A 22,047-nucleotide genomic window follows, 5' to 3' on the forward strand; every position below is an offset into this window, starting at 1 on the left:
TAGCATATATTTAGATCTACCACCTGGTGGTCATATGCCACAGTGAGGTATACATTGTCAGATAGTGAAAGTACAGTGATGGATCGAGAAGAAGGGCGTGGGTGGTTTCTGACTTTGATCTTGTGCTTTTAAAATGTATTCAGATGCCCTTGTCTTATTGTGCTACCCTGGGAGATTTTCAGAATTGCCCAAATGGCTGTACAGGTGGAAGGACAACCCTAAAACACCATGCTCCCTTCCCCCTGGCTATCGTAGGTTCAGACTCATGAACATTACTTAGGCAAAAGAACAAATATGCACCTAATGAACTCTAGTGGAGGTCATGTGGCTGAATTCACTGGTTAACAAGTTTATGAGAGACATCCGGACTGAGTCAAGAGGGCAGCTGGCAGGCTGACTGCAAAACATAGCCTAATTTTTAGCAGGTCTCTCTCTGCAAACACACTTTAAGAAGCTGGTGGTGAACTATCTTCACCTGGGGATATATCCAACTACTATCACTGTACTTTTAATATTTTATAGTTTCATTTTTGTCTTAGCTGGGAGGGTAGAATGGGTACCATTTTCTTGTCTGAGGATAAAAAAATAGCAAAAGCACTCATTTGATTGACCCGGATTGCTCCACATTTCAGACTTAAGTTTTAATGATTGATCATTTATTGAAAAAATGCAATGGTAAGCACCGCGTACCACACACTCATACAATCAATCATTTTACACAGCATGACATGAAATTTAAATGACAATTAGTGCAGCAAAACAGGCTTAGAGAGCATGTTGTGATTACTGTTACATTCCCTCCTTGTAAATCAAAGTCTGAAATCCTTATTATACCTGCATTTGGATTCAAAAAGCTTGAGTTCACAGAGCCAACAATTAAAATGAGTAAAAAGACCAAACAGATTTTTTTATTTCTTGAACAATTCAAAGCTGAGGTTAAGAAAAAAAGGCTAAAAGAAAACAAAGTTTCCAGCTTTCCGATAAACTTCCTGTTGACATGAAATGAAAGTCAGTGATTCTGTTAGGTCCTTCTTTAGAGCTCAGAGGCCATGCTCAGCAAAGCCAACAGTGAGCTGCTAGTTTCACATCTTGCTGAAAGGAAACCTCAGAAACGACAAACTGCAGCTCCCTTGGATCAAATTAAAACACTTAAAATTCCCCTGAAGATTCTTAAAAGAACATATAAAGTCACGCTGACCTTTATGAATTCATGTTGGAACCCCTTATACTTGTAGCGTCATCACATACAGTTATCAACACCAATCAAATAAGGTCAGCGTGTCTTAATTAACAGAGTTTCTTTAAAATCAAAATCAAAACATTATTACAAATATTTAAGGCATTTCGGTTCTTAGGCCACACAATCAGCATATATACACTGTAAAAAAGATTTCTGGAGAAACATATCTACATGTAAACTTACATGTGGACATTTACAATTATTTATAATCACAAAAAAGACATATTTTTGCTCATTAAAAGCGATCTGATAACATTAGGTACCTGTGAACACAGCAGTCCTGGACTGAGATTCAGTAGTGACATATTTTAGGATATTTTAGTTAATCTTTTAAAAGTTGTAGTGGAGGTTTTAACAGAAATTAACATTGACATTTCTTTATGACCCAGAAAAAAAACAAGACTATCAGGATGAAGATTAAACATTTGTAGGTTATTTTTTATGTGCATTGCTGGGTTCAAGTCCCGGACGAGCCCCCATGTATGTCTTGTTGTTGCAGGGAAGATGTCGCCAAAAAGACCTTCTTTTAAAAATATTTTTAGGCAGAAACACGGATTAAGAAGGTGTGACAAAGCCTGCAGAGGTTGGAGGTACTGCTTCGTCCACAGGGGGCTCCAAATCTGACACAAAAAAGTTCCTCACAGAAGCTTTTATTAGGCTGTTTGTGACATGTGTTAGAAAAATTCAGCCTTGCTTTGTGAAAAAAACACACCAAGGGAAAAAGTTGTCTACAGAAAAGACTTTTTCATTGTTGACCTTGACTTTTGCAGCCAAAAAAATACACTTTAAAAACCCCAACCAAGCAACACCAAGATTTTGCTGCTGTTTCCTGGTCCCTCTATAAATGTCCCAGCTATTGTGTAAAAAACTTAGAGCACTATGAAAACTTCTTAAAACTTGGCATATTTGTGCATTCCTTCCCTCTAACCCAAAAAAGCAGGGTCTGTTTGTCACAAAAAAAAACCCTTGCTGTTTGGAAAGAAAAGCTGAATCAAGGTGCATCTCGATCCCAAAGTGTCGATGAAACCATCAAAGAGTGTCTCACAGTTCACCGTCATCGCTGCTGTCCCACGACACGAGGCTCGTCGATCTTCGAGGGAGGAGTCTGCACTCCTGTCAGGACTCCTCGCCCACTTCCTGGTTGATCACGTGCTGGTACCCCCTGTTGCTCATTGGCTCCTTCTGCCAACAGATGACGCCAAGGAGGAGGGAGATGAGGAGGAGGAGCAGACAGCCGGACAGTGCCAGGCTGATGATGACCTCTGAGGATGGAAAGCAAAAAAATGATGAAGAAATAAAGCAACAGAATTTTTTTCCTTTTAAATTAAGAGTTTTAGTGTCACCTGTATCTCTGCCTTGTGAAGGCAGCTGACACTCCTTGTCCCTGTCGTCTGAAATGGAGAGCTTTGTAATTCTCACAAAGTCCTCTAGAGGGCAGTGAAGGGAGCAGCCTGGCAGTGTTAGGGGGTACGGGTCCACTGTGCTGTCATTCCGGAAGAACATCAGCACTGTAGAAGAGCTGAAAGATACAGACAAGGGTTACATCCCTCAAGTTTTACCACCTAGGACAGCTAGGAAAGATGTTTCATGTCAATTTAAAGCAGTTTTGAGGGCAAAATAGGATGAAAACGAAGGATAAAAGGACTGATCAGTCACCATCAATAACCAATGCTAAGACACAATCTGTGATTTGTGAGTTTTTGGAACTATGCACACATTCTGAAGTTGATGCCTGGATCGTGTTCCAAAAAAGTTGGAACAGGAACAAGAAAAGACTTGGAAAGTAGGGGAAATGCTCAAAAACACCTGGAATATTCCACAGGTAGGTGTGTTAATTGGTAGCAGGTGATAGCACCATGACTGGGTATAAAAGGCCAACTCCTGAAAGGCTTAAGCCGAGGTCATTACATGTCTTCAACATGATTTTAGCCTGACCCAAGTGTCGTAGGATTTTCAGAATCAGAATCGAGGGGTCACCTGCAATTTTACCTGCATGTCTCAGGGATCTAGTGGCGCACTTGACCCATAGGCCCTAAAACACCTGGCTGTCGGTAATCTTATGTAATGTTTTACTGAATCAAGAGCATGATAGAAAATCTAGCATGCTTGATTTTGGTCTGCCTCTATGATTTGTTCTGTGAAATCAGTGACATTTAGCAACAAGAACACAGAGGACTCTCAACAGTCACAAATGTAAACAAACCAAATGGCGAAGCAAAAGAGCTGGGAAATGTCTGGGAGAAGTAGCAGCAACCTGGTGAGTAACTGCTGTTAGCACTAGCATCAAGCTATCATTCATTATAACGTTTTGATAAACAAGCAAATGTAATCCAGCACAGCAGATTAAGACTGTTTACAGTCTGGTGTTATCTAGCCCAGGGGTTCTCACATTTTTCAGCCTGCCACCCCAAAATAAAGCAAAGACCAGGGACCCCCACTGTTCCTGAAGGTGGTTAAACACAGCCATGCACATTCAAGAACAGTCTTGTGCAGACAAGGCTGCCACTCAGAGGGGATAGAGGGGAGAACTTTCTGGGACCAAGCCAGACTGGGGGCCCATGGAGTCAGTAAAATTATGGTCCATGCTTAAGTTAATCTTTGATAACCATATTCATTTTTTTACTGGAATAATACCCACTCTTACCAAAGCAACAAATGTCTTTTGTGTTTTTCATTTTTGCTGAGGTATATAGCCATCTTAAAAATGAAATTCCATTTTCTTAAAAACAGAATTAAAATGGGTTTAAAAAAAGGCAAAATGGGCGGAAACTGTGGTGAAATGGAAATTTTAAAAGTAACAGAAATGGATTACAAGTGGCAAAAATTAGATATAAGTGGCAAAAAGTAGTCAAAATGGGTTCAAGTGGTAAAAGTGTGATAAAAGGGGTTTAGAGTGGCAATCTTGGCTCAACGGTGGCGGAAACTGGCATAAAAGTTTGAGAATGTGCTTAAAAAGTTGCAGAAGGATGTTTAAAGTGTCAAAAATGGGTGGAAAATGTGTTGAAAAGGGATAAGAAAGTGAGAAAAATTGGTTCTAACTGGGATTTACTGAGGCAGAAAATAGGTGGAGAGTGGCACATGGGTTAAATTGGTAAAAATGGGCAAAACAAGTGGTAAAAGGGGTTTACAGTGGCAATATTGGCTTGAGGGTGGCAGAAATGGTGGTGAGGATGGGCAAAAATTGATTCCAACTGGAAAAATTGGGTCAACTGAGGCAGAAAGAAGCAGACATTGGTTAAATTGGTAAAAAAATGGTGGAATTTGGTTCAAATGGGTGCAAAAAGCAGTGAAAAGGGGTTAACAGTGGCAATAATGGGTCAACTGAGAAAACAAATGGTGGAAAGTGGCGAAAATGTGCAGAAAAAGTAGTGGAAAGGGTTTAAAAGAGACAAAATGGCTTGAAAGTATACAAAATTGGCAGAAACAGTGGTGAAATGACATTATAAAGTGGTCCAAACAGGTTCAAATGTGGCAAAAGTGGTGTGAAGTGGCAAGAATGGGTAAAAAGGGACAACATGGGTGAAAACTGCACAAAATTGATAAAAAGTGGCAAATAATAGTTGTAAAATTGGGCGGGAAAAGCGGTTAAAAACTGGTGCAAATAGTTCCTGTCAATATTAGAACCCAATAATAGTTTGACACACTTTCATCTCCAAAATGAGGGAACTGTTAGCCAGGATGCTAGCACCTATGCTACTGATAAAACAAACACGCACTGATATCATCAATGCATGTCGTACATTCTAGACCTTGATCTTGACTAGAGCTCAAGATCAAGGTCACTGGGCCTCCCTTGCTTAAAAGATTCTGTGTAACACACTATCAGAAAAACCGACCCCTCTTCTTGACCTGAATACCTCAGTAGTTCCCATTTTAGATTAATGAAATGACATTAAAGCCTGATCTGATAACCTGCCTCAGAATGTTTCCTCTCTGTCTGTTACCACTTCCTTATTCTTGTTCTGTAATTCAGTATTAAATTTGAGTGTTTACAGTATCATCTACTGTGTGTGTTAGTGTTAGGGTGTGTGTTTTACCCGTTCTCATCCCTGTACAGCTCAAACATGTGACAGGAGGCGTATGGCGGCTGCTTTCCGTTGAACAAATTGAGGCTGGACTGGAGGGCGGCGACAGTCGTGTCATGCTGTTAAACACACACACACACATTAAAATGAAGATATATTGACAGGGCGTGTGCACCTCTGGTATATTAATTATAAAGCAAGGAGCAGTTAGCTTAGCTTAGCACAAGGACCTAAAAAGGGGGAAACAGATTGCTTTGTTTAAAGGAAAAAAACAAAGAATCGTCTAATGCTTTTGCACTTTTGTCACACTTACATGTTTCAGATCATCAAAAAATGTCAATAACAGATAAAGACCAAAATGCAGTTTAAGTGATGATTTCCTTTATAAAAGGGAAAAAGCCATCCAAACCTACCTGGCCCTATGTGAGAAAGTCATTTACCCTCTAAAACCTAGTCAAATGTGAGACAAGCCTCTGTGATATTTTGGTCAGCAGTAGTTTCGGCCTTGGAACGCTCCCATTGATGCCATTTTTCCCCAGTCGCTTTCTTATTGTTAAATCATGAACTTTGACCTTAGCTGAATCTTAAGACGTTGCTCTAGGTTCTTTTTGACCTCCTGGATGAGTTGTCCATGCTCTCTTGGAGTCACTTTGTAGGCCGGGCACTCCTGGGAAGTGGATAATGGCTCTCACTGTGGTTCGCTGCAGTCATTTTCGAGATCTTTTAGCCTACTTCATTTTGTCGGACAGGTTCTATTCAAGGGATTTTATGATTCAACAGGTTAGGCCTGGTGTGGCGACTGAAATTGAACTCAGCCTTCCAAAAAATGTGGTTTGTCAAAGTTAATTCAGGATTTAACAAGAGGGGAATTAATTTTTCACATAGGATGGTACAGGTTTGGATGGGTTTTTAGCTTAATAAATTAAATCATCATTTAAAAACTGTGTTTTGTATTTATTCAGATTATTGTTGTCTATTATTAAAATCTGCTTGATGATCTGAAAAATTAGTGTTACAAATATGCAAAAAGATATGAAATCAGGAAAGGTGCCAACAGTTTTTCACAGCACTGTACCTTTAAGCTCCTGAGGGGATTTTTTTTAGCTATTGATGGATTACACTGAATTCAACACTGATCTATATGAGCTACAAAAGAAAGAGATCATTGGAAAAAACATTGATTTTGTTTTGTTATTTTTTTTTTTGCCTGCCATGCCTGTTGCATGGTAGGTGTCAAAAAAGTACTAAAAACAGCCTTTTTGAACATTTCTGCATAAAACCTTTGTTTAAGGTGGCACGATGAACATTTTTAAGAAATGGATAGTCATTTTTTATGCATCCAAAAATCCCCTAAAGGAGCTTTATGTCATTCATAAGAAATGTCTAATGTCTCACCGCTGAGAGCATCATCAATTTTAGTTTGTGTTTCGGGTCTGGGACGGCCATCTTGGTCAGATTCTTCACGATTTCCCCCAAAAGGATTCCTGAAAGCACATTTTTCTCCATTTAGAGTCTTTAAACAAATCGTCAGTCATTTTCCTGATGTTTTAAACCCCAGAAAAGACTAAAACAAAAATCTGTGTTTATTATGAGCAAGTATTTTCGTCAATTCATCCAAAGCCTATATAGTAGTAATTACTGAGAGAGGGACCTCGCCAACATGGAATTACAACACACTGATAGAGAAAACAGAAATAAGACAAGAGCAAAAGAAAATAGAATTTAAATAACATCTTTTAATCACCAGGTGAAACTGTATGAATTTTTATAAAAACAGCCCAAGGAATGTTATTCTGATCTTATGTGACGATCAAACTACTCACCTCCCTGCAGCCGGCTTTTCTCTTGTTGTTGGTGAACCCCGAAAGTAACCTGAAACAATTAAACAAACAAACTTCAGAAAATAGCTTGAGACTCATTCACTGCACTCTTGAATTAGGTCAATCACTTTAAAGGGGGTGAATATTTATGCAGTCACTTATCTTACCCAGGGTTAATTTTGGCAGCTACTTTTAATTTTAGTTTTAGTCTTTAAATGAAATGCATTTTAGTTTTAGTCACATTTTAGTTATTTCTGTCCTTTTCAGTTGTAGTCTACGAAAAATCAAAACATTTCAGTCTAGTTTTAGTCCATAAAAAGTCCTCACATTTTAGTCTGAGCTTTTAGTCCAAGCATTTATCTTGCCTAAATCTGGTACTAAATCATGGTACTGTAATATGCACTCTGCCAAACCTGGGGTCCCTGCTTTCTACAGCTGAGGGGCAGAATAGATACAGATGTTTTGTTTTTCTACATATTTACCCACAGCGGAGAATTATCACGGATTTTGTCGAAAACTAAATTACATTTCGGTCTAGTTTTGGTCTTCTCGACAAAAAAAACCTTAGTTTTTGTCAGTTTTAGTCATCACAGATCTATTTTTGTTAGTTTTAGTCTAGTTTTTTTTCATGGAAAAAAGGCTGTTGATGAACATTTTAAGTCATAGTTTTAGTCGAGGAAATTAACACTAATCTTAGCTTGGATATTTTTGTTTAATTGACATTACTTTGTAGAAATCTGTTCTCACGTTGATATTAAAAAGGATTTTTTCTTTTAAATATTTTTTGTCAAAAAGCCAAATTATATTGACAATGAATGATTTATAAAATCAGTATTAGGTAAACATCCTAGGTCTTTTACCTGAAATCCAAAGTCTTTGAGGAAGCGGAGCTTATCTATGACTTCAGGAGTCACCCAGTCTGGAGGTGTCTTGTTGTGACGGGACTGAAATCACACACAAGAGTAATCATATAGAAGACCATTAATTGAAAGAGAGAGGTCATCAAAGGTCTGACAGACTTCATTAGACTGTTAAGTCGACTAACTGTGTTGCTGTCCTTGCTTGCTCTTTGTCAGCAGTGCTCTAACTGTAGCTTCCCTCAACCATCTCTCACTCTTTTGCTTCATTAATCTGCAGCTGACCTCAGTGACACCGTTTACCTGATTTCATAACAGGCTTGTGCTAGAAAAATAACTTTTAATGTAAATATTACACCAGAAAATGAATAGAAATACACATTAAGTGTTGAATGTGAGTGGTCCTGCTGAGTTGAAGACAGACGCAGATGTGAAACTGCTACAAGTGTGAAAGTCAGCAAAAATCGGTGAAGCCAGCTGAGTCACAAGATCAAAACACTAATTAGTCATCAGGGGTGCCTTCAAAATGCTTCGTATTTAACCAAGAATTACCATGATCATGCAGGTTATAAACTATCCCAACATAAATAATGAAAATTGCCTCATTTGCCCTTTTTCCTAAAATCATGTTAGCATCTGGGACAGGAAATGAAAGGGCGGATGTCAGCAAGCGCTGTACAAGAATCAGACTTTTATTTTCAGTTCTGCAGGCTGGCTAAAAACGCACCAAACGTGTTTGTGCAAGGCTGGCCATTTCATGAAAATATATGCGTTTTAGTTGTTTCAAGAAAGAACTTTAGAGTAGTGGCCTAGCCACAGTATCTTAAGTGACAACGCACAACCCACATTTTCAAGAAAAAAAATTAACAATGCATGTGTATTTAATGAGAAACATCTTGGATGGATCAAATTATGACTGAAGAAAGAGGGAAAACATTTTATATCCCATTTCCCCGTCATAGTATGTAAATTTCCACCATTTTTTCAGAGATCTTGTGGAATTACCACATAACAATGGAAGAAACATCTTTGGTATCCCAAGAAAACAAAATAAAGGAGTTGAAATATTGAGAAAATATTTAAATCTGCCAATTATCACTGTAAAAAGTGTAACATAAAATGTAAGGATGTTAGTCCACTAGTGCTTCATAGACTTTTGCCCTCATTTTTTCCAGGCATAAAGCTGTGACCCACTCAAAACACCTCCACAATCGGCTTTTAGAGTTAATTTGAAGGACTAAACCATAAGTTTCCAGCTTTGGCAGATTGTTGAGAGATTCCATTTCTTCATGCTTTTAGATTGTCCTATCCCACACGTCTACTTGAGACGTTTTTGCACTGCTCTGTTGTACAAGTCAAATTACGCTGTTTGCTGATTAAGGCTGACTTTTGTGCTCCTTTTGTACGGTTACACTGCCACCTAAAGGAGGTTCCAGTGCACTGCAAAGCTAAGTTGACTGAACAAAACCATAAAAAACACTAATAACGATCTGCCAATTTCACTTGTAGATAAGTGTCTCGTCAGCATACAGTACAATCAAGGCATTCCTAATAAACATGTCCAAAGAAGTAATGGTAATTTAGTCGTCAAACACCACATTTTTAAAAGCTTTTTCTGTCAATCTTCTGAATTATCTATGAAAGCAACGCTTCCTGCTTTTTCATTGACAAATATTTCTTCTTTGATTCAAGTCTTTTCATCACATGGAAATCTAAAAGGGATTATTTCTTTTTTCTTGTTATGTCATTGTGTTTGTGTTTCTTACCTCACAGAACAGTGTGTCATACACACCCCACACTGACTCCACATTGGTATGATTCAGTCCTGTTTTATTCCTCACCAAATCAATGAAGTCCTGAGGAGAGGACCATGTTTAAACCCACATGCTTGGATTTACATCATCATCAATCATCATTAAAAACTGGCTGATTGTTGAATTGATACCCCTTGTGATATTAACGTTCCCTGCTTTAATTCAAGGAAAAACTGTACGTTTTTACACATGTATTATACCTGGTATGTAGCAGTGACATTAAGAAATTCCTCTGTGTGCTCTGTTTCATTCATCAACTGTTGGTAGCGAGGACAATCCGCTCTTGGAAAGGAGAGAAGCTAGAGAGAAAGGACCATAAAGTTCAAATAAACTTCGTAGAAACACCTGTAGCAAGACTTTTTTAGGATTTCCTTTACTTCTGTACCTTCTCTTCACTTTGTGGGACCGTGTGGACGGGTACCGGCTGCCAGATTAAATTTGGGTTGAAGACCTGCTGACCACTAGGTGGATAAAGACCTAAAAAGAAATTTAAAAGCACTTAATGTGAGGAAGCAACTAGGAATTTTTTGGCGGACAGAGGAGGATTTCTGACCTGCAAGGTTGGCCTCGGCACTCATGAGGGTGCGATCGTAATCAGTGCTCCGAACCGAGATCTGAGGACAAACAAGATGCCAAAGTGTTGATTTACACGTTTAGGAGTTTGTCAATAAACTGTGAAAGGCATTGTAAGGACGTCCTCCTGGAAGACGCCTCTTAATCATCCATCATGTCCAAATTCCAGCAGCAGCAGGAACTCTGTTTAACACCCACATGCTAGGGATCTTTCCTCTTCAACTTTGTGTTATTGCCTGTCTGTGAGGGTTCAGATTTGTGGTGTGGCAGTAGAAATGGGAGTGGGCTTACCTCGTGTCTGTCGTAGGACTCGTTGAGGAATCCTTTGTATCGATCTCTGAAGAACTGGCCCAGGTTGAAGTGCTGCCTCATGCCCTCCTGAAAGCACACAGATAGAGGAAAATCAATCAGAAGGCACTGTCACAAATAAAGTTTGGTGGACTCAGTACCAATTGGGGGTGATGTTGCAACCATGTCTTAAATTTAGCTTGATTAGCTTTCACGTGGCATTTGGCAAGCATGCCAAAGCAGGTCAAATGCTAATATAGCCCGCCTGAAAGACAAAACTGATACCTGTGAGAGCTGTCCAAAGCCCTGAGGCCAAGCGGACTCTTGGTACGGGTCTGTAGGATAGGCTCTAACTGGTGACCTGTCGCCATGTCGAAACAACTGTAACAGAAATGGACATTACCATTAAGTGTACATAATATGTGTATGCTATGTTGTTATGCAGTCCCAAAGCTGGAACAAAGTCAATGAATTCACCAAAGCAGCAGCCACCTGATAACACTGGTATAAAGGCGGTGAGCAAACAAAAATTTAAATGTCATTGTGGCTTGAGTTTAATTTCCCGTCATCTTCACACGCCTCATTTTCAGCCCGTCTTAAGAGCAGACATCAGTCTTAGCAAGAACTATGTGGTTTATTTAGTCTTTATTACTTTTCATTCATCTTCTCGTCAACAGAACATTTGTACTGGTTTATCTGACCGTTTCAAAATCCAGTCAGCTGACAGGGACGTTGTCTGTCTTCTTCAAACGGTGTAAGACTCAAAGGCAGCTGAAGATTCAGGGTTGCAAAACAACAAAAACAAGAAAATATTTTTAAATTTGCAGAGTAAGCAAGTTCAGATGGCTAAAATAAAATGTATGGACACATTCCAAATTTGATGCCTGCCATGTGTTAAAAAAAAAGTTGGTAAAGGAGCAGCACTGTTTAAAAGTGGAGTGGAATGCTCTCCACTTTTACTTGATCTACATCTTAAGTAGCTCAACATTGCTGGGTTCTTGTCATGTGATAATGTGCCATTTATTTTCAATGGGAGAGCGGTCTTACTGCTCTGTTACAGTGAAGCCATGCTGTTGTAACTAGTTCAGAATTTGGCTTGGCATTGTCTTCTTGAAAAAGCAGGGACAGCCCTGAAAAAGACACCTGGACAGAGGCAGATGCTGCTCTAAAATCTGTATCTCTCAGTATTCATAGTGCCTTCACGGATGTGCAAGTAACCCATGCCACAGGCACTAAAACACCCACACCATCACAAATGCTGGCTTTTGAGCTTTCGTTAATAGACATCTGTGTTTATTCTCTCTTTAGCTTGGAGGACTCGACAGTGAGGAACTGTATTAACTGGAAAGAGTTTTCTGAAGTGTTCCTGAAACCACATCGTAATATCCATCAAAGAATGATGGCGCTTTTTAATGCAGTGGCACCTTAACGATCGAAAGTCATTAGCCTTCTGATGATATCATGACCCGTAGATGGTGAAATCTCTACATTCCCTGCAGTTCCACGTCTAGGACTGTCGTTTATAAACTGTTGGACTATTTGCCCACAGTCTTTCACAAAATGGAGAGCCTGACATCACTGAGTGTGAATGGCAGAGCATTTCAGGAGTCCTCCTTTCAGGGCTTTATATCAACTTTTTACCCATAAGCCACTATGGCAAGTAGTTTTCCAAAGATACCAGCTGCTCTGCATTTTCACAAGCAATTATTTATTGTGAAAAAGTTTCATATGATTATGGTCAACTGTGGCATGCTATGATTTGCTTGAACTACATTAGCAATTGTTTGAGACAAGGGTTGACCAAATGTCAGCCTGGCCGATTAGCCTATCCATATCGGCACTTCATTTTACCGATAATGATAAATCAATATTGGTTCCAAATATCTGTTATCGGTCTCATAATCATATCATCCATGAGTTACCAATAATGACCAACACCATGAGTTTCTCTAATTTTATGCCCATAGTAGCCAATGATGCAAAGGTATTCTTTGTAGCATGAGATGGTGCATTGTCATGAATGAAGATAATTTTGCTATGGAAGGCACTGTTCTTCTTTTTGTACATTGGAAGAAAGTGGTCAGTCCGAAACTCTATATACTTAGCCGAGGTCATTTTCACGCTGGTAGGTCCCCTAAAGGAACCTACCAGCTCTTTCAACATGATTCTGGCCCAAAACATGACTCTGCCACCTCCTTGCGGACGTCGCAGCCTTGTTGGGACATGGTGGCCAACCACCAACCATCCACTACTCCATCCATCTGGACCATCCAGGGTTGCACGGCACTCAGACCTACTTTGAAATTTAATTGAATACCGTGTTTCCAAATTTCAAGCCTTTTCTCTCATTTGGAAAATACCTCAACTGACTTAGCCTAAATCAAATTCACAAACACTAGTGTGTAGGGCCAAGCACAACCAAAGTGAAGTAGAGGTTGTGACACATATGTGGCTGTCCCAACTTCTTTGAAATGTGTTGCAGCTGTCAATTTCAGAATGAGCATATTAAAAAAACACACACACAATTTCAAACAGTAAGTATGGTGTCGTTGTGAGCTATTTAACAGCATATATGGTTAAAAGATTTACAAATAGTTGCTTTCATTAGTGAGGATGCTGAGCATCCACACTATTGATGTTCACATCGGCCATCTTGTTTATTATTCTTCTTCCACGCTGGTGACCTCCTCTTTCATACTTAAACGTATCAACACCATTTAGCCTAAACTTTAAAAAATTCAGTTTCTTCGTCATTTGACTGCTGTATTGTCTCATTTCTAACCTTTATCATTTTTAAAATATAGCTATTTTCAGCTATTTCTATGCTTTTTCAGCCATTGGATGCAATTTTCAGTGAATTTTAGACCAAAATCAGCTATTTTTATGCTATTTTCAGCTATTTTAATGCTATTTTCAGCTGTTTAAAGGCTATTTTCAGCTTTTTAAGGTGACTTTCAGCTATTGTTTATCCTTTTTTGAGCTATTGAATAGAGCTGTGAAAAATATCGATACGGCAATATATCGCGATACTTTGACATCCGATACATTATCGATACTTCAACTCTTAATATCGATTTTTTTGTAAAAAATAAAAAATCATATTTTAGCTGAGTTGTTAGCAAAATACGACTTCTGCACCTCCATTGCGGTAGATGGCTATATATAAGCTATATAAGTGCCGATTTCTATATTTCTCTTAGTTAACGGTGTAGAATATTGCAATATATCACAATATCATATCCTGATATATCGTGATACTATCGTATCGTGACCCAAGTATCGTGATGCGTATCGTATCGTGAGGTTCTTGCCAATACTCACCCCTACTACTGAATGCCATTTTCAGCTACTTTTGTGCCATTTTATTTTATTTTATGCTATTTTCAGCTATTTTTGTGCTTTTGGCTATTCTCAGCAGTTCTTCCACAATTCGTCCCCATGCAATTTCAGCTGAAATTGCAATCTTGATCTAGTTTTTATTTACAATTTATACAACGTTCCATCTTTTTTGGAATTGAGGTTTCAAGAATTGTCACCTCTTAAGGCTTAAACTACTCTTGCATCAAGCAAACAAAAAAAAAGGAAGTCAATTGACTTCCTTTCTTGAAACCGCTCCTTTTCATAGCAAATGCAGAACCAACGCTGTGAACCTTTGCTGCGTCGGTTGATAAGGCCTAAATACTGGAAGCCAACAAACAGTCTTGCCATTCAAGTGAATTGGTTTCAGGTTTCCTTCTGTGAGCAACTTAAGAGAGGTGTGTTTATGGTTGTCCTGGGTGAAGTGAATGCATGACTGATCTGACTAAAATAGCAGAAAAAGTGTGTAAACTCTATTTACAGGCTGGATTATCCCTTTAAAACTTCTAATCTTGTCCACAGTATGATCCATTAATGGCTATCAAGCCGGCAGCTCGGTAACCCTTTCTAAGAATGACAGCAAGAATAGGCTTCAGCTCTCTTAATAGCACCTAAAGCGAAAGTTAGCTTTTATTTTAGAAGATCTGACCTTCTTTTCAGCATCAGACTTCAACACAGTGACATGCAAGACACGCAAATTCATAGCTTTAACAAGGGGAGACATGACTGCAGCTAACTTAATTTAAATTCCCACATGTGTGACAGATTCCATGTCTGTGATGCCAGAGAAAGGAAAGGAATAAGGGCAGGAAAAATGCTCCAAACCCTATCAGGCAAGCTAGGATTTCACATTAATGAAATAATGTTACATTTTTCAAAAATCTGGGAATATATTGCTCTAAATTATTGCGGTAAGGCTCTAAAAATATCCTAAGTATACAAGAAAGAAAGTGCAGCACACATTCTATCAGCAATTCAGGGCAGTGCTTGCAGCTTGCTGGTGTTATTTCTAAGTTTGCAGCATGACATTATCTACATCCGGCAGGCATTTTTTTTCTTTGCATAGGGAAATATTAGACTGAGGACATTCATGAAGACTTTAACTGGACCTTAAGTAGGAAAGACACCATGCAAATGTGCCCTAGTGTGTGCACTTAGGCTGGAGGTGATGCTTGATGCTGGTTTATACTAAATATAGGCATAACCTTAAGTGGATTCAACATTTTAAGCAGCTATAAATCAACTAACATCCGGTTTTAAACCCACAAAATTGTCACACTACTTCAGGACACAACCCTGAGTTCAGATCTTCTAGTTTACTTGTCACTAAGGTGTCATATTGCAATGATGCACATCTACTGTATGCCTCATTGTTTAAGAGGCATGCCAATGGCTTTAGTGGCCCTGAATAACCTGGGTATCTTCCTGCAGAATGTAGGTCTTCCTCATGCTGAGAACCGGTTCATAGCAGGGCAGCTGCATCTGTAAATACCTTGGCATGCACCTCTTTAATCTATGCATTCAGTGAGGACTGAGCAGAACTGAAACAATATAAACTGGCAGAAATGCTTTAGAAGCTACAATAACCATGTAAAAAACCTGTGCAATTCCAAAGTGTTATTGTAAATACTACTGACCAGTCACCTGACAGGATGAGTTCATGATAGTGACAATTTTATTTCCAATGTTTAGCAAAGCTGAAACTGGCAATAAAACAGGTTTAGCAGGTTAAAGGTTGCATTTAAAGTGGCATTTCTGAAAGGAGTAGAGCCTAAACATGAGCGCTCACAGGTCATTTGATGAATTTAAAGTGTCAGCTAGTCTAGTTCCTAATTACAAACCCAGTGTACTGCGGTCAAGCGGTTACAACAAACACAAAATGTGCTTATTTAGGCAAATTAAGGCTGCTAGATGAATTATAAATGAGCCGAATAAACTGGAATACCTAAATATGACTGACAGACTTAATTTATATGAAGAATAACAAATATGTGGACTGCTAGGACAATAAAAACTTAAAACGGTTACAATTTTTAACGTCTTTCCGTTAGCGTCCATCCACTCCATAGAGAAGAGAGCCGACTTGCCACAGCCGTTAACACAGCTAATGTAGCGTTGTACAACATTGAAACAACTACTCACCACAGTCACGTAAACCAGCTTTCCTTGTGCCGCAATTTCTCCAAAGAGAAACCCCACAGTTAAAAGAAACAGCGATGAAACAGTCACCATGTCTCCGTCTGGAGGGCTAACCTATTATTGCTAACCCAAGATAGTCGAAAGTGGCTTTCCTAGCTTGGGTTGTCTTGGAAGTCGCGTCAAGTTCGCCATTGTTGGGTCACGCAGGGCTATACCGGAAGCTCAAGCATAAAATGTGGCCGCCATATCTACTTACAAAAAAACAGCAGTAATGAAGGTAAAGGAATAATTTACTGAGCTATGTGTAACAACTTCTTATTTGTCATGTATTCCCGAATTTTCAGGCGAATATCTGTCACTTCTTAGTGAAAATGACTCATTCTTGTTAGCAGGAGTTTTATTTTGAAATGGGTAGCTTGCGTGTCGTTGGCTAGCTTGATTTAAAAGGGGAAAAACGGAAGTGACGGACGTCCAAGCTGTGTGCGTAGTTGTCAACAGTCCGGAATATTTCTCAGCTAATGTAAAATAAATTTTAACACATTCACAAGCTGCAACCACAGAGTATAAAAAGAGCAACATCCTTTTTCGGTATTAACTTTATTTTCACTCAATTCAAACTGTATTTTGCCCGTGTTCTTAGAGGACGTCCAAAAACTAGATGAAAGACTATCCTTATTTAGAACAGCTTTTCTGTTAGAAAATAAAGTGTGGCCTGTCAAATTCAAATAAGCTAATAATTGACTTGAGTAGATGAATAAACAGCCCAGTAATATCTAACTCAAATGAATATTTGAGTCAATGATAATTTTAGCAATCAGGGTTTTCCCCGAACATAATTCATTAAAATCTAATGACCATAAAACCCTAATCTTTGTTCTTTTTATTTCATTTCTGTGAAGAAATTGGCTTTCATAAACAATTCCCAGAACACAGAGGTCAAAATAATGTTTTTACACCTGTGTGATTGCTGTTTTCCACTTCCGCCACTAGAGTTCAGTGTTGCTTCATGAAATATTCGGTGATTTTTCTGTTATTAGCTGGCCGTTCCTATAACTCTGCTCTGCTGATCTGAATGTGTTTACAAGAAGCAGCTTCATGCTATAAGGGCAAGGCAACAAGGAACACTAAGCCTACATCCTACCGGGAAATCTGATCTTAATCTACCCATTTTCATTAACACAACAATGTCTTTGCCTTTACATGGTATGATTTTGTTTTTCGGTGCTCTTTCTAGGTTATATGATGATGCGTTGTGCCAAAGATGAAGGATTAGCCCTGTAACATATCTTAATAATTTAAAGTACAATAACAAGCTTTTGTCTGACCTGCATGTTTTGCTGTACAGTAGACTAAAGAAAGGGCAGATAAACTTCAGAGGGAGCATTTGCTTAAGACAGCTTTGTGGTGTTTTTCTGCTGTTGTTACACCCTGTTGTCTTATTTATGAGACTTTGAAACTCAGTGATTCTAACTTTCTAAAAAATAAAGATCTAATACAATAAAACCAGGAGGGCTGTATCACCTTCTTTAACCTTCAGATGGTGTAAAAGAAATTGTTACATTCAGGGTGTTCCTGACCAAAAGTGGCAGCATACGTAAATGGCAATACAATTAAATATATATTTGTATCTTCTTCTTCTTTTGCATTAATTTTTAAAATCAAGATATGGCTTGATCATAAATATCAAATTTTAATGGGTTTTGGATATTTAACCTTTTAAATGTCAGTTAAAGTGCAAAACCCTTGTGTTTGTGATGTAAAAACACACACAAAAATTAAATATTTTTCTTATTCTCCATGAAAACTGAATTTCCTTGAAGCTTTGAGTATGTTAATAATGAGCAACAACTTTGATTTTTCTGCATTGATTTTTTTTTTTTTTTTTTTTTCTTTTTTGAGATTTTAATACATTTTTACACTCAGGCTGTTCTTGACAAAAATGACACTGTACATTTATAATAACAATAATACACATTAATTTTTTAGGATTTTTTTTACATTACTTCTCACAATCCAGATCAGACCTGATCATAAATATCAACTATTGATGAGGTTCTAGAAATGTAACCTTATCAATGTCAGTTTAGCGCAGAAACCTGATTTTTGGATTGGAAAATGAACAAAAAATTAAATATCTCTCTCAAACTATAGGAAAATTGGATTTCTTCAAAGGGTATTATCTCAGCCTTCAATATGTGTATAATGAGATCTTATTTGCCCAAATTTTAAGATTTTAATAAATATTTACACCAGAGCCCAAACAAGAAACCAGGAAAAAAAGCACATAATATGCTAAATATTGGACATTTGGTGACAAATAGAAAAACAGGAAATTTGAAGTGATGATGACTCCAAAATAAAAGCCTTATTATAAAATGCAAGCTTTTTAAAAATAGCTATTATTTTTTAACTGCCATGGGATTGAAAGTTAGGTTTCAATGGGGCATTTTTGGTCACCAACACTCTTAGTACATACTCAGGGATGCAGAGTTTTTTTTTTTTTTTTTTTTTTACGTTACAACTTCTGATGTTAAAATTTCAAAACTCTATTGAAAATGGTACCTTCCAAAATGTAAGATATCAGCATTATCAAGGGCTGATTAATTGATACTGCACAGATTAAAAAAAAGAAATAAAAATGCAATAAAAATAAAACATTGAATTAGGCGATAAAGGAGCCAAAGAAAGCAATCTATTGCGATACCCACTCACTTTTGTGTTTTACAAAATAATTTTAAGCTTAATTCAACCAGGAAAACTAAAGAACACGTGAAGTTTATCCTGCTTAAAGTTAAAAACCGTTACCTAGCATAGCAAAGCTGCAGCTGCCATTTAGCACTTAACTCTTCATTCAACGTAGTTAAACAACTTCAAAACAAATATTCACTTTATAGAGCTGTAATTAGTCGGCAATATTATTGGAATAAAGTGCAGATGAAACAAACTACTTTATGTAAGATGAGGTAGAGCAAGTTACATCTTATCACTCTGATGCTAGCCATGCTGAAGTATTAGCCTCCTTTAGCTAGCAAAACAAGCTAGTCACTGACCTGTGGAAACATCAGCTAAAAGGTTAAACTAAATTACTACTAAAACTTTTTAATTAATAGTCTCTAGCCTTTTCAGAGCACAGAAGAAACATTTTTATTATCAGTTAGTAACACCATAGATATGAACTCTGACTCTGAAGCTTGTCCATGCTCAAAGGTACATAGCATAGCATAGCACAGTTTTAACTGATGTTTAACTACTGACTCTAGAAAGTCAGTTTGATGTAATTAAACTTCTCCACTACAACTATTTAGACATAATGAACAGTTATCAGTTTACTACTTTGAAAGAAGTTGCTAAAATGCAATCAAACAAGTTAAAATGGGCAAAGAGCAGACTTAAACTGTTGCTACCTGCTATAATGAGTATTTGTTATTATCCCCACTCTTTCTGCTAATAGGGTGAATTCGGGGTGATTGGGAAAACAGGAGGGTAACTCCAAGATTCTTGAGGTGAGTAAATTACAAAAATAAATACTGCAAATTCTCAAAGCTGATAAATTTGCTGTTCTTTTAATATTAATTTCAAAGTAATGCAGCAAAACCAGGACATTGATTAAAAGTTATGGTTTTTGTTTTGGGCATTTGTTTGCATTTTTGCTATCCCATCCACCCAAAGAGGGTGGTCCACTTAAACCACTTCTTAGCAAAAGTTGCTCCTTTTAGTCTCAGTGAAAAAGCAATCTTTTCCATTTTGTACATTTCAGTTTCTACTTCCATCCATTCCTTAAAGTTTGGACGCTAAGGTTTATACCATCTTCTTGTAATTGATTTTTTACAAGCCATAAACACACCATCCCCACTGTGAAGCATGGTGGTGGCAGCATCATGCTGTGGGGAAGCCTCTCAGCTCTGAATAGGTAGGGGGTAAAATGAATGTTTTTTACTTTTTTTTTTTTGTTAAAAAAATCAAATATATTGATCATGATTGATTTAACAAACAAAGGGGTGAATACTTTTTTATGGACACTGTACAACTAGATGCTAAACCATATAAGATATTTTTTACAAGATAGAAAAGCGACCTGCTGGGCAGTCTCTGATCTGATATGGTCAAATGTGTGAAAATGTTGGCATACTAATAGTGTTACAACAAAGGAAGTAATGAAAAACATAGAAAATGGGAAAATACTCAAACTGAACATCCTATTGGTCCTAATTTTCTTAATCTTTTGCTAAAACTACTTTGAACATAAAGAAATAAACAACTGTGTGAAACCAACATTTGTGTTTATTCTCTTAATTAGTGGTTCTCAATGTCTTAATGTGTGCACACCCTTAGACAACCCCAGAAATATTAATGGACAACAAGGATTTGGCCTTATGCTAACTGCTAGCTATCCAAAAGAGAATTTAAACCAATATGACCTTACCTAAATAAAACATGTTGCACTATCACCCTGATGTTACCCCCTGTTCCTCTCTCAAACCTAGTTTTCTCCTGAAATGTTAAGGTAGCATCTTTGTGGCTTCAGACATGCACTGGACTTTTTCCTTTGGCAAGCAAGTAGACAGAAATTCCAAAAATGTCCTAGTATTCCTGATTTCACCCTCTGGGACTTTGTTACTTGGCTTTGGAAACATAACTGAACAAATAAACAGACGTCATGAGCAATATTACAGCTAGCTAGGGGGCTAATAAGTAAGATTTTTTCCAACAACAGGCCCTCTGAGACTTTATTGTTTTACCTTGTGAACTGATACTACTAGGGCTCCTCCAGAGGATCATTCGGGGAGATTTTCCAGGGTAAAAACAGAGCAAGTGTCCATCCATGGGTCTATTCACACCAGGGTTGTATAACTTGTCAGCATCATGGAGTTGAAAATTAACCAGTGGTGGAAAGAATCCTAAAATATCCCGCTGAGGTAGAAGAGCTGCTAATTTGCTGATGTTTTTCTATATGTGTCAAACTCTGTTTGGAGAAGAAGAGGGGGGACCCCTTTTTATACAGCTGGAAAGTTAAACCATCAAAATATAGAAAAGTACCTCCAGGATGTAGACAAACCAGGCACACCTGGACTGAAAACAAATGAAATAGCCCTGATTTTAGACTGAAAACAGACAGATTAGCATGGAAATAAACCCTGTGGGAACCGTCAGCACCCATCATCCCACCAAAACATCAAGTAGCAAAACAATATTTTGCGTTCAGAGTTATTCCCTCAACTTTTTTGCAAGCGAGTCTTCACCACTTTGATGCCAACAATAATCTCTTTGTTCCTTTGTTTTTCCCGCAGGCTGTTTATAATTGCAGTCAAATGATACGTGTTACTAAAACCCGGTAGAGGTGTTTATGTTATTGCTCATATCTCAGATTATAGGTGGAGGCTAATGCTGAAAACACATGCTGTGTCTGAGCTTAACACACAGAAAAATAGGCACAAACAGACACAATAACAATAATGAGAACAATAGTGATTAGAGTCAGGATTACCCTTAATCTGCAGTATCTATGTGTTTGTTTAAAGGGGTAGATATGCTCATTAAAGAGGAGCTAAAGCGGGGTAACCCTCCCTCAACAATGACACCTCATCCACAGAGGTGTAATCTGCTTGTTGGGGGATTATAAAAGCAATCCAAGTGTGTGATCAGGCGGGGGTCTTCCCCACACAGGCATGACTAATGATTACGAAGATCACAGAATTACTGACATAATTACCAAGATGATCTGATGAACAGATGTTTGTGGGCTTCCCCGTGTCATCTGACCGGCCCTTCACAGCCTCGCCTTGTTTTTCACTGTAACAAATAACCTCTCTTTGCCTTTTTCAACCACAGCAGTAAAATTGTTTTGCTTAATTTATGTGTGGGGGGAAAAAAAGGTTTGTTTGTCCTCTCTCTGCAGGTTTGTGGAGACTAGTAGCCAGATGGTGGCAGCATTTC

General features: G+C 38.0%; 1 protein-coding gene across 2 annotated transcripts; it reads right to left on the minus strand.

Annotated features, from left to right (window-relative positions):
• Positions 1–656: 656 nt before the first annotated feature.
• acp2 (acid phosphatase 2, lysosomal) lies at positions 657–16,261 on the minus strand. 2 transcript variants are annotated; one of them, XM_041782184.1, is made up of 14 exons: positions 16,117–16,250; positions 11,319–11,388; positions 10,903–10,998; positions 10,621–10,707; positions 10,310–10,370; positions 10,142–10,233; positions 9,957–10,055; positions 9,709–9,798; positions 7,946–8,029; positions 7,089–7,137; positions 6,661–6,749; positions 5,278–5,384; positions 2,584–2,759; positions 657–2,502 (listed from the first exon to the last, which is right to left on the minus strand). In XM_041782184.1, the coding sequence occupies exons 4-14, from the start codon at positions 10,699–10,701 to the stop codon at positions 2,357–2,359; spliced, it is 1,074 nt and encodes a 357-aa protein (XP_041638118.1). In that variant the 5' UTR covers positions 10,702–10,707; positions 10,903–10,998; positions 11,319–11,388; positions 16,117–16,250; the 3' UTR covers positions 657–2,356. The 2 variants fall into 2 exon arrangements, with proteins under 2 accessions (XP_041638118.1, XP_041638116.1); XM_041782182.1 differs by lacking the exon at positions 11,319–11,388 and having other exon boundaries at positions 16,117–16,261.
• Positions 16,262–22,047: the final 5,786 nt, after the last annotated feature.

This window comes from Cheilinus undulatus, linkage group 24, assembly GCF_018320785.1.
Source record: "Cheilinus undulatus linkage group 24, ASM1832078v1, whole genome shotgun sequence".
Classification (NCBI taxonomy): Eukaryota; Metazoa; Chordata; class Actinopteri; order Labriformes; family Labridae; genus Cheilinus; species Cheilinus undulatus.

Excerpts from the sequence above, each read along its gene's own strand:
- acp2 (XM_041782182.1), bottom strand. The coding sequence starts at position 16,206 with ATGGTGACTGTTTCATCGCTGTTTCTTTTAACTGTGGGGTTTCTCTTT. Across the intron at positions 10,708-10,902 it reads GCTTTGGACAGCTCTCACAG|GAGGGCATGAGGCAGCACTT; the intron begins GTATCAGTTTTG and ends GTGTGCTTTCAG. Across the intron at positions 10,056-10,141 it reads TCCCACAAAGTGAAGAGAAG|CTTCTCTCCTTTCCAAGAGC; the intron begins GTACAGAAGTAA and ends CTTTCTCTCTAG.